The sequence below is a fragment of the Pagrus major genome, chromosome 15 (assembly GCF_040436345.1).
Source record: "Pagrus major chromosome 15, Pma_NU_1.0".
In the NCBI taxonomy this organism is placed as follows: domain Eukaryota; kingdom Metazoa; phylum Chordata; class Actinopteri; order Spariformes; family Sparidae; genus Pagrus; species Pagrus major.
Window position 1 is genome coordinate 31,309,487 of NC_133229.1, and position 16,003 is coordinate 31,325,489.

At 45.7% G+C, this 16,003-nt stretch overlaps 1 protein-coding gene across 1 annotated transcript in view; it reads left to right on the top strand.

Annotated features, from left to right (window-relative positions):
- Positions 1-13,241, top strand: part of glud1a (glutamate dehydrogenase 1a) — a 17,869-nt gene extending 4,628 nt beyond the window's left edge. The window contains exons 2-13 of the mRNA XM_073481615.1: positions 2,492-2,572; positions 2,743-2,798; positions 4,034-4,097; positions 5,025-5,119; positions 8,960-9,139; positions 10,935-11,072; positions 11,359-11,496; positions 11,679-11,759; positions 11,970-12,093; positions 12,295-12,386; positions 12,478-12,540; positions 12,775-13,241. Coding sequence (XP_073337716.1) covers positions 2,492-2,572; positions 2,743-2,798; positions 4,034-4,097; positions 5,025-5,119; positions 8,960-9,139; positions 10,935-11,072; positions 11,359-11,496; positions 11,679-11,759; positions 11,970-12,093; positions 12,295-12,386; positions 12,478-12,540; positions 12,775-12,894 — 1,232 coding nt within the window. The 3' untranslated portion in view covers positions 12,895-13,241. The remainder of the gene's footprint in view (positions 1-2,491; positions 2,573-2,742; positions 2,799-4,033; positions 4,098-5,024; positions 5,120-8,959; positions 9,140-10,934; positions 11,073-11,358; positions 11,497-11,678; positions 11,760-11,969; positions 12,094-12,294; positions 12,387-12,477; positions 12,541-12,774) is intronic.
- Positions 13,242-16,003: the final 2,762 nt, after the last annotated feature.

Here is a 16,003-nt window from a genome sequence, read left to right on the forward strand (position 1 = left end):
AAGGAGTGTTTCACTGCAGTACTTCAGTAAATAAATCTACTTGGTCGATGTTGTAAAAGTACTCTGACGTCATACTCCAGTAAAAGTAAAGATACAGTGTTAAAATATTAAACAGGAAACAGTTCTTTGTGTAACTGAGGATTACAAACACTTCCTCTGTACTTCATCAGTGTTTGTAACCTGGAGAGTAACTAAGTACATCTACTCAAGTACTGTAGCAGCACAGCTGTGAGGTAGTTGTTCACTGATGTCTTCATACTTCGGGTCTGAACCGACCTCAGATCAGCTGCAGGCGGTCTGTAGTCGTCAGGATGTTCCTGGAAACCTGCAAGTCACCGCTCAGTTAATCCATCAGCCCGAGGCCGTGTGAGCAGAACCCGTCTTGTTTTAGGAAACTGGATCTGGGTCAGACTCGTCAGGGAAAACTAGCTGTGGGACTGTAGCTGCCAACGGTTCTAATAAGCAATAATCAAAGGATCGGTTCAGTCGGCGTGGTCCGGTTCCAGCTCCTCTAAGAGGATCTGATGTTTTGTGTGTGTGTGTGTGTGTGTGTGTGTGTGTGTGTGTGTGTGTGTGATGTGACAGCAGTGAGTCTTTGAGGCTTCAGATGGTTTTACACCAAACTCCACTGTTGAAATGCTCGATTTAAGGTCGTCATCGTGGGAGATCTCCATCTCTCTCTCTCTCTCTCTCTCTCTCTCTCTCTCACACTCACACTCACACACACACACACACTCACACACACACACACACAGGGAGGGGTGAAGATGGCTCACTCTGCTGTTTTTATCCAAAATTAAAAGTATTTCCGACCCGAGTTGACTGATGGACGTGATTGTGGGACGGTGTGTTTGTGCCTCGTTTCCACGTACGTGTGTGCGTACAGAGTCAACAGGAAGTGTGTCGCTCCTCTGGGAGTCTGTGAGATCTGATGTGAATCTCCTCCCGGCCATCATATTTCAGTCTGGACTTTCCCTCGAGTACGTTCAAAAAATGTAACTTCTGCGGTGGATTTCAGAGCCGCAGTGTGAGCGTTCATGTCGCTGTAGCGCTCCGACCTCATGATCCAGGCGACGGGCGGCGAAACACACGCAGAATTAGACTTTCACCTGCGGCAGGTAGTTTTTAGTAAAGTACATTTACTCAAGTACAGCTCCGTTTTCTTCTCACCATACTGTCACGTCAGATACTGAACTAACACGTTGGTTAGATACCTTTAGTAACTCTGCAGGAAGCTGCATCAGAGCTGAAGCAGTGGATTTTAAATGAGACCCTAATCAGAGAAATGAATCTGCAGCACGATCGTCAGTCGACCGTGAATATATAATTATTAATCAAAATAAAACTCCTCAGCAGCATGTAAAGAAACATTTATATATAAAATATGTGTAACTTAATTTAAATGAGCTCCACATTTACCAGCAGCAACATTAAATACATTAATGATCATAATGCAACAATATATATTATTCTGAAAGGCTGGTTGCAGTGATGGTTTTATTTTGACGGGAGTTTTTAATGCTGTGGTTTTGCTACTTTGACTGAGTCCTCTGCTGCTCACAGCGGATCATGTTGGATTGAGCTCTTCTAGATGCTGTTCTCAGTTCTGGTTCAGTAGTCTGAGTTGTTCTGGACCGACACCAGATGTAAATATCAGACGTGGCAGCAGGTGAAGGAGGGAAAGTGTCACTGAGTCTAATTAAAGTAATTAAAGCTCAGTTTGAGTGTTTGTACTGCTCCTTTAACCGAGCCACTGTGACACCACACCCAGACTGACTCACAACAACAACAACTCTGCCACGCCAACTCTTCCTCTGGCTGCTTCCTGCTCCTCCTGCTCCTCCTCCTCCTCCTCCTGCTCCTGCTCCTCCTCCTCCTCCTCCTCCTGCTCCTCCTGCTCCTGCTGCTCCTGCTCCTGCTCCTCACTGCTTCCTGTGTCCTCCTCTCTGTCTCAGGGTTTGTTTCCCGTCCTCCTGCTGACAGTAAATGTTTGAGCATGAACTCAGAGTGACGAGCAGGCGTCCGGCTGTGTGAATGAACTGTGTGTGTGTGTGTGTGTGTGTGTGAGCAGCAGCCATTTTGTCCTGCAGCAGCCGGCTGTGTGTGAACAGGCCTCGTGTGTTGGCTCATCTGAGGCTTCACGCTCGGCTCCACCTCCCTCTGTTGTTTTCCACACGGCGGGTTCGGCAGAGGGAGGACTGCAGCGTTCAGACCGGAGATGAGCTGAGACGAGCAGATCTGTGAATGAAGCTGATGTCTGCAGAGCGTTTAAAGCTCATTTTCTCCTCCTGGACTGATTTATTCTTTATTCTTGCTCTCCTCAGTGCACAGACATCATATTTGTGCAGCAGTAACACAAAGACATCAACACGACATACGACAGAAACACAAGATCGTATAAAAAGACATTAAAACAAACCCAGCTGAGCGACCCGGCTGGTGGACCAGAGAGTCCTAAGACCCGGTTCATCTTTGTATTGTTGTGTTTCAGGTATCCGTTACAGCACCGACGTGTCCGTGGACGAGGTGAAAGCTCTCGCCTCGCTGATGACCTACAAATGTGCCGTCGTTGGTGAGTACACGTCCAACCGGTCCTGATTCAGAACATCTCGTCACTGTGAAGGTTTAAACCTGAAACCGGGCCTCCCAGAGACAGAACTTTTTAATGTCACTCATCTGTTATTGATTGTGTGTGTTGTGTTGTGTTGTGTTGTGTTGTTACAATGGGCTGATGTGTTCCAGATGTGCCGTTTGGTGGAGCCAAAGCTGGAGTGAAGATCAACCCCAGGAAATACTCAGTAAGTCCAAACATCACCATCAAACACTGAACATCTCTGCTGTCACATGGATCTGATCGTCTGGGATCAATAACGGATCAATAAAGATTCATGTGAAGACTTTAAACAGTCAGTCGGATCTGACGAACAACATGAAGTCAGAGACGAGCTGAACGATCCTCACGTTAGTCAACGTGCTGCAACAAATCAGGTGTGAGTCAGCAAGAGACCAGACAGAGAGATGAGTGTGTCTGTGTGTGTCTGTGTGTGTGTGTGTGTGTGTGTGTGTGTGTGTGTGTGTGTCTGTGTGTGTCTGCCTGTGTGTGTGTGTGTGTGTGTCTGTGTGTGTCTGCCTGTGTGTGTGTGTGTGTGTTTCCTGCTTCATGGTAATCTTCAGGTGTGGCTCAGTGGAAACTGAACTCTGTAACATGAAGGAGGACTTCAGGTTCTGAGAGGCGACAGACAGAGTTTAACTCGGTCGTGCAGTCGTGAGGAAACGTGGAGAGTTCGTCACAGTGAATGTGACTGAAGGTCGAGTTCAGACAGCATGAAGACATTTAAAGACGTGATCCTGGAAACAGACCTGTAATGTTCTATAGATCCAGAACAAACAGAACCACCATGATGACCCACGTCGACGTCTCTCCTGACCGCCCGTCGTTGATGCTTCAGCAGTGACTCCCTCGTTAACTTCAGCTTCAGCAGAGCAGCTCGTCACCAGTCGATGACGTCTGATCCAACATTTTTTATTTAAATAGCAGTAAAGGGGGGGGGCGGGCGGGGGGATGAGCAGGAGGAGCAGGAGCAGGAGGAGCACAGGGTCTCTGCTGCAATACTTGAAATAACAACCGCAGAATGTTCCTTTGACTGCTGATAACACTGTTGTCTCAACACGACCGGCCCTCCACACACACACACACACACACACACACACACACACACACACACTGACAGGAAACGCTGAGCCATCAACTGGCAGAGAGACACCAGGATTCACTCTCTCTCTAAATGTTTGTTTGACCTTCACTCCTCTCTTTTCTCTCTCGGCTGTATAACACGTGCAGCTCTGAGGCCTGTGACCTCTGACCTCTGACCTCAGATCAGCTGTAGATCAGTCAGACCTGTTCGGTCTCTGCAGGTCTCAGCTGAAGTCTGTTTCAGAGCATGAACATGCTGCTGGATCTCCGACACCAACAGGCCTGTAAACACCACAGTGTGAAGATGTTTCTAACTGAGTGTGTTTTCTGTGCTTTCAGGACAACGAGCTGGAGAAAATCACCAGGAGGTTCACCATCGAGCTCGCCAAGAAAGGATTCATCGGTGAGTGAACGACTCAACTACAACAGGACAAACGCTGTGTCGCTGTTCCACAGAGGAGAGGAGGAGTGAAGACTTCTTCTTGTTCAGCAGAGATTTTTAACTGGACTACCCCAAAAAATCATTGATCAGAGATCTGAATCTTTACATCAGCCACAAGGTTTAATAATCAGCTGACAGCTGTGATCGTCTCGCAGCAGCACCGCAGCGTGAAACCTGCCAACAGTTCAGATAAAGACGTTTATTATGAACCGAACCTGTGGAACAACCTGAAGCGTCTGTGGATCAAACTGTTCAATAATCCAGTTATTTCACTCATTTTATCTTGAATATGTTAATTTGTTTGAATGTGTTTATAGAAGAGGATGTAGAGAGCGATCGCACACAGATTTAACCTGCAAACCTTTTAGGTTCACGTTTTCACCTTTACACTTTTAGAGACTTCATGTTTTAAATGAAGTGTTTCTCAAACTGTCTGTGACTTTGCGCCTCGCGGCGAGCAGGATTGATGTGTTGTTTTTAATATTAAATCAGCTCGTGTGTAAATTCAGACAGTGTTGTTTGAGTTGGCTGCTGTGTTGTCGGGCTTCACCAGTGTAACCGATCGTTTTGTGCTCGTTTCTGCGACGCTGCCTGTGTAACGTGTTCACATGTATGTCACAAACGATCAGCGGTGGACGCGGATGTGAGACTAAAGACTGCTTCACTGCTGTCTCAGAAAAAGCAGAACTGTTCTCCCGTTAGGATTCAAACAGACGGTGACGAGTGAGTCATCTGTCACATAATGTTGAAGGGGCCGATGTTGGAGATGTTGGGATGTCAGGTGGTCCGTGAGGTTTTTTCTTCTTCTTTCTGTTGAAGATGTTCTTCACAGTTTTAGTGTGAAGTCAGTGAGTTGTGTTGTTGATGTGTGTCTCTGTGGTTCTGCAGGGCCCGGTATCGATGTTCCTGCTCCGGACATGAGCACCGGGGAGAGGGAGATGTCCTGGATCGCCGACACCTTCGCCACCACCATGGGACACTACGTGAGTCTGACCTCTGAGTGTCGATACAGACGACTTTATACTGATGAGGAGGGACTTTTAAAACAACGAGCAGAGGAAACGTTCGGCAGGAAGCTGCAGCCTGTCGGCACTCTGAGCTCAGAACAACGTAGAGTTCACAGCCACAAGTTTTACAGTAAAACACATTTAAAAAGTAGATGAACTCCCAGATGTAAAGATGTCAAATAAGATTAAATAAATAAAAACAGATTTTAAAGAGGAGTCTGAGGCAGGTCTGCTGATGCTCACAACACGTCCTGGAGGTTGGTTCCTCTGTACTCAGGGAGCTGTTGTGTAACCCCTGCGTGAGACAAAGGAGGAAGTTTGTGGCTTCAAAATAAAAGAGTTTGTTTTGCTTTTGTTTTGGTGTCAGTTGTCCATCAGTGTAAAAATAAACCTGCTGCAAACATGTTGAAATCTCTGCAGCCTCAACAGACCAGACGCTACCCTGAGCCCAGGGTGGTTGCTGTGGTACACAGGAAGTGCCTTCATGCTGCAGTCGACTTCCTGTCTGCCTGTTGACTTCCTGTCTGCCCGTTGATTTCCTGTCTGCCTGGTGATTTCCTGTGTTTGGTGCCAGTGTTTATGATCCACATGCTGGCTGACAGCTGGTGGATGATGCAGGTCAGATCAGAAGGGAAGCTTCAGTTTGTGGTGAAGCTGCATCGATCAGTGACAGTTAAACTTTGGATGTTCTGGTTCTGTTCAGCAGCTGTGGTACTGTGTTATGAAGCTCTCTGAGTAGTCGATATTGATGTACCTGCTGATACTGATGTACCTGCAGACACTGATGTACCTGCAGACACTGATGTACCTGCAGACACTGATGTACCTGCAGACACTGAGCAGGGCTCTAGAGTGCGACCAATTTGGTCACACATGCAACCTAAATTTGTAAAGGTGCGCCTAAAATTATTCCTAGGTCTCACTGGTGCACCCAACGTTTTCAATGCGAACGCCTAAACTTCCATCGCATCTGTTGCCTCTCTGCGAATGAAGCGTTTGATCTCCTTTGACCGAGCTCACAGTAATGGTAGGCTCATATCGTGGTCTAAACCAATCAGAGACAGAGATGGGGCGGGTCTTTGCTTCTGATTGGCTGTGGTCCAGATATTCCTGCTCCGGGCTGTGTGTGCGCGGTAAACAGATAAAGGAAACGGACGACGAAAAATGAAGAGGGTTAGACACATAGATAGCTTTTTCATCCAGAAGAGTACTACTGTACTCCGCCCAGTACGAGCAGGCCTACTGTCATTCCCAGTCCATGCCCAGACAAAGAGCTAATTCAGCCACCGGTCTCCTCAGTCCCTAAGGTGCCAAGGCCTTCAGCGGAGGTGGCATCTGATGAGACAGAGATGGAGTGTAGGCCTATCGAGTCTGAGATCATAGAGCCCGAGAGTAGTCAGACTAAAAAGCTAAAAATGTATACTTTCAGGAAGGACTGGCTAGAACAATTTCCCTGGCTGAGATACAATAAAGTAGATAACTCGATGCACTGCATTTATTGTAAGGCGTGCGGTCCAAACATGGCTGGTAACGGTGCCTTCGTAAGCAGCTCAACGAAACATAACGTCTCGCAAAAACACACTTCATGCCGGGACAAGTGTGTTAATAACGTGGCTCCTCTCCCGGCTGCACTTCAGCGGCAGGCAGCAACCCTCAGGTCCTCTGAGGAATCAGAAATGTTAATTAAATTAAATGTTGCCTACAACATCGCAAAGGAGGAGCTGCCCTTCACTAAATTTAAATCGATTATCGAGATTATACTAATGAAGAAAAATGGATTAGAAGTCAACCCGACATACAGTAATGACGTTGCGTGTGCCCAGTTTATTGGGGTTATAGCCGACACGTTGAAGAGAAAGACAGCTGTTGAAATTGGGAATTGCACGTACGTCTTTAATGATCGACGGTGACACGGACGTCTCAACCAAGCAGTGTGTGATCGTCTACAGTCGGATATTGCGGAATGGGAGGCCCGTCAATATCTTATATATATATTTTATTTTGAAATGTTTTATTTTGCTTAAAATGTTTTAGTTTGTTCAGTTTCAGCTCAGTGTAGCACTTTAAACACTGTATTTTTCTTTTTATATATAATTGTGCTTCAGATAGACATTTACTTGCACCTTATTCTTGTTTAAAATCATTTACACAACATATGAATGTATGTGGAAAGCGATAAAAACGTGAACTTGTGGCGTTAAAGGCGACACCATGAAACATTTGGATGCACCTAAATAAAAAAGTTAGGCTGGAGCCCTGCTGAGGTATGGACCTGTAGATACTGATGGACCTGTAGATGGTGATGGACCTGTAGATACTGATGGACCTGTAGATACTGATGGACCTGTAGATGGTGATGGACCTGTAGATACTGATGGACCTGTAGATACTGATGGACCTGTAGATACTGATGGACCTGTAGATACTGATGGACCTGTAGATACTGATGGACCTGTAGATACTGATGGACATGTAGATGGTGATGGACCTGTAGATACTGATGGACATGTAGATGGTGATGGACCTGTAGATGGTGATGGACCTGTAGATACTGATGGACCTGTAGATACTGATGGACCTGTAGATACTGATGGACTTGTAGATACTGATGGACTTGTAGATACTGATGGACCTGTAGATGGTGATGGACCTGTAGATACTGATGGACCTGTAGATACTGATGGACCTGTAGATACTGATGGACCTGTAGATACTGATGGACCTGTAGATGGTGATGGACCTGTAGATACTGATGGACCTGTAGATGGTGATGGACCTGTAGATGGTGATGGACCTGTAGATACTGATGGACCTGTAGATACTGATGGACCTGTAGATGGTGATGGACCTGTAGATGGTGATGGACCTGTAGATACTGATGGACCTGTAGATACTGATGGACCTGTAGATGGTGATGGACCTGTAGATGGTGATGGACCTGTAGATGGTGATGGACCTGTAGATGGTGAGCTCAGGACAGCAGTGAAGTCTTTGTGTCTGTTTGCTTCTCATGTTAAATCACAGCTGTTGTTGTTGGTTGTCGCAGACTGACCCTCTCACTCTTCTAACTCGGGGACCGGTGTCTAAGGTAAACACCTCTTTACACCTGCAGGTGTGGGTTCATGCTGGGAAACACTGGTCTGATCTGAGCCCCTGGGTTTGTCTGTGGGAAACCCTGTAGCTAGTCCTGTCTCTGCTGTTACCTGGGAAACAGGGAGGAGTGTTGTCTGTCTCTACCTGGGCTCTTCCACTTCTCTGTTCTGTGCCTCCTCGTCTCCTCGTCTCCTCGTCTCCTCCGTCCTCCTGCCTGTGACCCAGGAATCCTTCTCAGTGTGTCGTCTTGAAAGATGTCTCAGTTCATAAAATGCTCCTCGAGGACAGAGGAGGCTTTTCAGAGGAGCTACAAGCGAGGAAGCACAGCTGGAACATTCAAACCGTTCATACGGTCGCTGTTTGTGTCGCTCTCCTGGCCCGCTCTCTCTGACATTTTCCCTTGATGGTAGTTATGTCACATTATGCTGCGTCATTAAAGTTATGTTAAGCCATGAAGACGGTCCTGCTCATCTGACAGAGGTCATAAACTAGACTTTAACACAGCGATGGACAGGTGATGCAGCTGGGCTGGTTGGTGGAATCTTACAACCACCAGCCGATAAATCAGCTTCAGAAAGACGTTTAACCAGTCGAAGTGTCTGCAGCCATGACAGATTAGTCTCGGTGTTTCTAACCCGCTTTAAATGTTTTATGAAACGTAGAAACATCCTCCTGATGTTCTTTACGTTCACGTCTCTGTGTCTCTGTCTCTGTTTCCTTCAGGACATCAACGCTCACGCCTGCGTCACCGGGAAACCCATCAGTCAGGGAGGAATCCACGGGAGGATCTCCGCCACCGGACGAGGAGTTTTCCACGGCATCGAGAACTTCATCAACGAGGCGGCCTACATGAGCCAGCTGGGGATGTGCCCCGGCTTCCAGGACAAGACCTTCATCATCCAGGTGAGCTCCGTCCTCTTCATCACCTGGAGGACAGAAAATGATTTAGACCACCCCAAAGAAATATATATTTAAACCTGGAGGGCGAATTTTTATTTTACTTTTCTGTTCAGGAAGTTAGGACTGCAGCTGACACTTGTTTCTCTATTGATCGTTTGTTTTATAAAGTATCAGAAAATACAGATCACAATATCCTGTCTTCATCTAACAGCCCCCAAAATATCCAATTTACTGGAGACCAAAAAAGGCAGAAAATTTTCACATTTGAGAAACTAAAACCATCAAATATTTGGTATTTTGCAACAATAAGTGGTGTTTAGTGGAGAAACAGCTACTTTTGTTAAATGAAAACACAATTTTACAGTTTGATTTAATGCACTACTTCACATTTCCCACGCAGTTAATAAAGGTCAAACCTGCACGATATCTTGTTTGTGTGCAGTCAATGAGTTATACTGTGTTTTGCTGCTGTCACGTTTGATGATGGTCACAGAAACATGCCTGAGATCCTGAAAGTCGACCGTACACAGGTTAGACATCTTTTCATGGCGACCTTCTCACTTAAATCTGTGATTATTTGTACCAGGTTTGGTTTACAACAACATCCTGCAGCATGAAAACACTTAAGTAACACAAAGTAACTTAAGAGAAAAGGGTTATTAATCCGGCGGTCCGAGCAGAATCTTTCAAACGCTCGTCTGTTCAGGACTTCAGAGTCGTCTGTAAACACACGAGCAGACTGAGGCTAGTTTGGACCCACAGTGAATGAAACTCCCTCTTTTCTTCACTCTTTCCATCCATCAGTCCTCATGTGACCCCAAATCCTCCGTGGTGAGTCAACAGTGACTCATCTGAAGTGTCCCTCCAGTTTTAGAAGTTAAATTACAGTTGGAGCCACAACAAACAGACCTCAGGGTTTTAATTACAACATACTTTTAGCTTATTGGTTTCCCCACTGAGAGACGGACTCACTTTGATATAATGATAATATAAAAATGATGTTACTGAGAAGACAGACCGTCTGCTAACAGAGAGCTATTGAGCAACATGACCATCTGATTACAGCGTCAAACACCCTGACATGAAGCTGTCAGTGTTCAAACTGAGTCTCCACTGATTCAGTATTTAATAAACCAGTCTGCAGTCATGTGAGCACAGTGGTGCTGTGAGCTAAATGCTAACAGACTCACAGTGACAGTGCTAACATGCTGATGTTTAGCAGGTGTAACGTTCAACATGATCATTATTTTAGTTCAATGTGTTCGCATGCTAACGTTAGCCAATTAGAGGTAAACTAAGCTGAAGCTGATGGGAATGTCAATTTTGAAATGATTTGGTCATAAACCAACGAAGATCTGCAGCAATTAATCACTTAGCTGATAAATTAAATAAGGTTGCAACTATTTTTCATACTTTTTGACGTTTTACATTAAAAAATGACAAAACTCTGCTCAGACTTTCTCCATCGTGAGGCTCTCTTGTCATTTCTGTTTGATTTCACACTGAGTGAATATTTGACTCTGAAGGACTGTGGTGTGTCTGTCTCAGTGTTTTCTGATGTGTTATACAACAAACGATTGATCGATCAATCAATAAGATGATTGACAGACTGTTGTTTACAGCCCTAATCCAAAGAAAGTATTGATGAAGAGAAACATTTCGTCTCAATCCACCTGATATTTGTTGAGATATTTAAAAAAAAGAAATGAAACAAATATAAATAAATAAATATGATGCTCATGGTGGCGCTAGAGTAACTTGAGAAGGACTTTAATGTGTCCTCTGTTGTGTCTTGCAGGGTTTTGGTAACGTGGGTCTCCACTCGATGCGTTACCTTCACCGCTTTGGGGCGAAGTGTGTCGGAGTCGGAGAAATGGACGGAAGCATCTGGAACCCCAAAGGCATCGACCCCAAAGAGCTGGAGGACTACAAACTGGTCAGTACTGGTGACAGATCAATAAACAGACCGCAGACTGGTCAGTACTGGTGAAGGACCAGTCCACCACCTGCTGGAGGAACAGTGTTACTACAGTTCAGTCTCAGTTGACTTTCAAAGTACAAGTTCTTATCGTGTTTAATCTGCTTGGTCATAAATCAGTTGATTCAGATTTGATTGATTTGGCCTTTTAATTGTTCTTCTTTCACTCTGAGATCAATAACACAGTCAGTCAGTCAATCAATCGATCCAAACAATCGAACGGTTGTTTATTTTCCGTCTCCAGGCCAACGGGACCATCGTGGGTTTCCCCGACGCGACGCCGTACGAAGGAAACATCCTGGAGGCCGACTGTGACATCCTGATCCCTGCCGCCAGCGAGAAACAGCTGACCAAGAGCAACGCACACAAGATCAAGGCCAAGGTGACACACACACACACACACACACACACACACACACACACACACACACACACAGACGCACACTTGTTACCTGTAAACTTTACCATGACTGTCTACTGTTTTCCCATCATGCCTCAGTAAACTGACCCGGTGTGTGTGTGTGTGTGTGTGTGTGTGTGTGTGTGTGTGTGTGTGTGTGTCAGATCATCGCTGAGGGAGCGAACGGTCCGACCACGCCTGAAGCCGACCGCATCTTCCTGGAGAGAAACGTCATGGTGATCCCGGTCAGTCGACTGAACTCTTTCTGTGTGTCTGCTGTTAAAACGATCAAATGTCAAAGGGACTTCTGCATTACGCCCTTTATAACTTTAAGTTTCTGTTTATTCTGCTCCTCCTCTCCTCGTTTCCTCTTCTCCTTCTTTTCTCTCCTCTCTCGTCTTTCTGTTTCCTTGTGTCCTCTCCTCGTGTCCTTGTCTCCTCCCTCCTTGTCTCAGGACATGTACCTGAACGCCGGCGGTGTGACTGTTTCCTACTTCGAGTGGTTGAAGAACCTGAACCACGTCAGTTACGGTCGACTCACCTTTAAATATGAGCGAGACTCCAACTATCACCTGCTCAGTGAGTGAAGCTGTCTGTGTAGACCCGCCCACCTCATTAACATGTTTGTGTTGTGGTTGCTATAGTAACAGAAGTGGTCTCATAGAGTTTAGTGAATGATTGAAAACAGGTGAAAAGTTCTGATCCGATTAGTCAGTTCATCTTTATCCTGACTCATTCATTGTCTTGTCCTTCATCATCGTCGTCATCGTCTCTCTTCAGTGTCGGTTCAGGAGAGTTTAGAGAGGAAGTTTGGGAAACATGGAGGCGCCATTCCCATCGTCCCCACCTCTGAGTTCCAGGCCAGAGTCGCTGTGAGTACACACACATAACACTACAACTTCTTCTTCTTCTACTACTCTTTCCTCTTCTTCGGTGGTGTTTTAAACGTGTGTTTTGTTGCAGGGAGCGTCTGAGAAGGACATTGTTCACTCAGGTCTGGCCTTCACCATGGAGCGCTCTGCCAGGGTAACACACACACACACACACACACACACACACACACACACACACAGACACACACACACACACATACACACACACACACACACACACACACCATCATCATCATCATTTATTTAATGTGTCTGTGTGAACAGAAGGCACAGACTGTCCACACCACAAAATAAACTCTCCTCCCTCCTCTTCTTCTTCTTCTTCTTCTTCTTCTTCTTCTTCTCCTCCCTCCCCCCTCTCATGCAGCAAATCATGCGGACAGCCAACAGGTACAACCTGGGTCTGGACCTGAGGACGGCAGCGTACGTCAACGCCATCGAGAAGGTGTTCCAGGTTTACAACGAGGCCGGCCTCATCTTCACATAGACACACCTCCACCTGTCTGTCTGTCTGTCAGTCTGTCACCTGTGTGTCTGCCTGTTACCTGTCTGTTACCTGTGTGTGTGTGTGTGTGTGTGTGTGGTGCAGGTGTCTCAGTGTTTACAGCCTGTCTCGCAGCAGCAGAGTGAATGAACAGTCTGATTTTGTCTCTCTGTGTTTCATTCCTTCAACTCGTCTGTTTACCTTCTTCTTCTCTTGAGAAATGTAAATCCACCACGGAGACTTCCTGTTCTCAGCTTTAATGAATCACCGCTGTGCTGCTTTACCAACATATCAACCAAATATATCTGCAGAGATGATAGAAATATAGAAATATAGATAAAAAGCCTTAATGCTGCACACTTTTCTTTTCACTGTTGGCCTGCAGACACTCTGTGGACAAAACTATGTGGACACACTTCAGAGTGATCTGGTTCTGTTTCTCCTGTTCTGGACTCGAGCTGAACCGATCAGTGGATTCACTGATTAGACGATCACAAACGCTAAAGTCTGTTGTCTTTCTTGACTGATGCTTTTTGTGAATTACTGGATCATTTCAGACGTTTCAGGTCATTTAAAAAATATTCAAACAAAACAAGAAAATAAAAGTTTTGTGTCTCTGGTTGAACGGCAGCCTGTGGAGGAAGACAACAAGGAGACAGTTTATTTTTCACTGCAACTAATGATTGTTGTTGTTTTCCTTTAATCAGACAATTATTATCTGGATTAATCATCTCAGTCCACAAAGTGCCAGAAAACAGACTCGCTGACCAACAGTCAACTCGTCTGGTCCGTTTTCTTTAAAAAACAGAAACAGTTAGTCGATCATCAGAACAGATAAATGATCCGTCAGTCTTTGATCCAGTGCCTTTGAGTGTGAGGACGTCTGACAGCAGAGCGATGTCCTCGTTGTGTCCACACACTTCTGTCCACACGGTGTCTCTCCATGTTTGTCTCCAGGTCAGGAGCTTGTACAGATTGATCTTGTGTTATTATGATGCAGTGACCTCGTGCCTCAGGACTTTAGCTTTAATGTTTCTGCTTTTAGAGCGTCGACTCACTTTATTAAAGGAGCATTCTGCTGTTTTTGTCTGTTTTGATCCCAAATCATCATCAGACTTTACACTGACTCTCTTCAGTTCAGACTGCCGACGGTTTCACTTCTTTTCTATAAAAATCTACTTTGTAAGGACTTGAAACTGTCTGAAGAGAGAGCCGATCCATCAGGCCGGGAACTTTTGTTAAAAACACTTTGAATGGAAATCAGTGGCTGTAAATGTAAAACACTACAGCTGACGTGGTGTTAAAACCAGACAGAAACCTGCGGAATGATCCTTTAACATTTACTGTTTTTCCTCTCAGGTCTCGACACAGTTGCAGCTCGAGCTAACGCTAATCTATGCAGTTAAACTTAGCAATACTTCAGACCTGTTACAGAGCTGTCAGCCTGAACACACTCAGCACCGAGTCTCCGGTCCGAGTTCTGCATCAGACCGCCGTCACGCTGAAATGCAAACGTCAGCAGGAAGTCCGCACGTCACGAGAGCGAGACGAGTATTGTGTGCAGTGAGTTTGTGTTGTCAGGACTCGTCTGATGCTGAACGCTGTGAACACATGAAGCTCTGAGTGACAGCAGACACACCAGAGTTCACGCTGAACTCAGGCCGGGCGACAGACGCACAATCAAAGCTTCTCTCTGCAGCTCAGAGCCTTTCTGTTGATCTGATACCAAATGGACCGAAATCCACCTGATGAGCTAATGAAGCTGCTTCTCTCAGGGTGGAGGAGGTGGAGGAGGAGGTGGAGGAGGTCGGGAGGAGGAGGAGGTGGAGGAGGAGGTGGAGGAGGAGGAGGAGGTGGAGGAGGAGGTGGAGGAGGAGGAGGAGGAGGTGGAGGAGGAGGAGGAGGTGGAGGAGGAGATGGAGCGGGTCGGAGCGGGTCGGGAGGTGGAGGAGGAGGAGGAGGAGGAGGAGGAGGTGGAGCGGGTCGGGAGGTGGAGCGGGTCGGGAGGTTGAGCGGGTCGGGAGGTGGTGGAGGAGGAGGTGGAGGAGGAGGAGGAGGAGGTGGAGCGGGTCGGGAGGTGGAGGAGGAGGTGGAGCGGGTCGGAGCGGGTCGGGAGGTTAAACTTCGTTTGTGATTTAAATGCTTTGGGATTCTGTGTGAGAGAGTTTTTACCCCTTTTTGTTAAAACCAAATGTTACAGCAAAATAAAGAATAAAAAGCCTCATGTTGAGTTCTTCTTGTTGATTGAAGCTTGTTCAGTTTGTTCTGCTCAAGTCTCAGCAGCAGCTCGTCAGAACAGAACCCGTCTGTTCGGACCAGTTTTCACTCATTAAGTGAATATTTTTAGATCCAAAGTCAAAATTTTACTCAGCCAGAAAAATGTTTCCATGATTTCTAATCATGTTGATCATCTTTCCCTCATCCAGTCTTTGAACTGTCTCCAGGTGTTGAGTTTAATGTTGAACTCGTCAGTTCAACAACGTGTTTTTATACACAAAGCTTCAGATATTTAATTTATTGTAATTAAATGACAAACAGTTTAATACACAGCTCAGAATGGCAGCATGTGCGTGGATCTGTGATGAAAGTCAAATAAATGTTCACAAATATTCACAAAACAAAAGTTCAGATAAATAATCAAGTGAAACTAAAATATCTCAGTTTTTATATTTTCAGATTTGTTTGTTGTTTATAATTAAATCACCAGTTTCTGTTTAATTTAAGTTGTTTTTGTTTGTTGTTGTCATTTAGTATTTTTTCTGTTTTTGTCTCGCGGGCTTCAGTGTCTGCCAGGTGGGCGGGGCTCTCCCCTCCTTCGGCCAATCAGCGCGCTGTATTTGACACGTGTGGCCGGAATTCCCCTCGAGCTGCGGGGCTTTCCACCGCCGCGCGTCAGGCGCGAGGAGCAGCGCGGGGAAGCCACTTCCGGTTAACAGGGTGGACCTTCAAATTAAAAGCGTTTACTGCTGTGACTGCTGTCTGTACAACATAAAAATACAATAAAACGCTGAAAACAGAAACTAAACTTTGAAATCAAAAAGTTTAACTGACAGGTAAATTAACTAAAAGTAAAAACTAAGATATTTTTTCTATAACATTTCTACAACTCTGC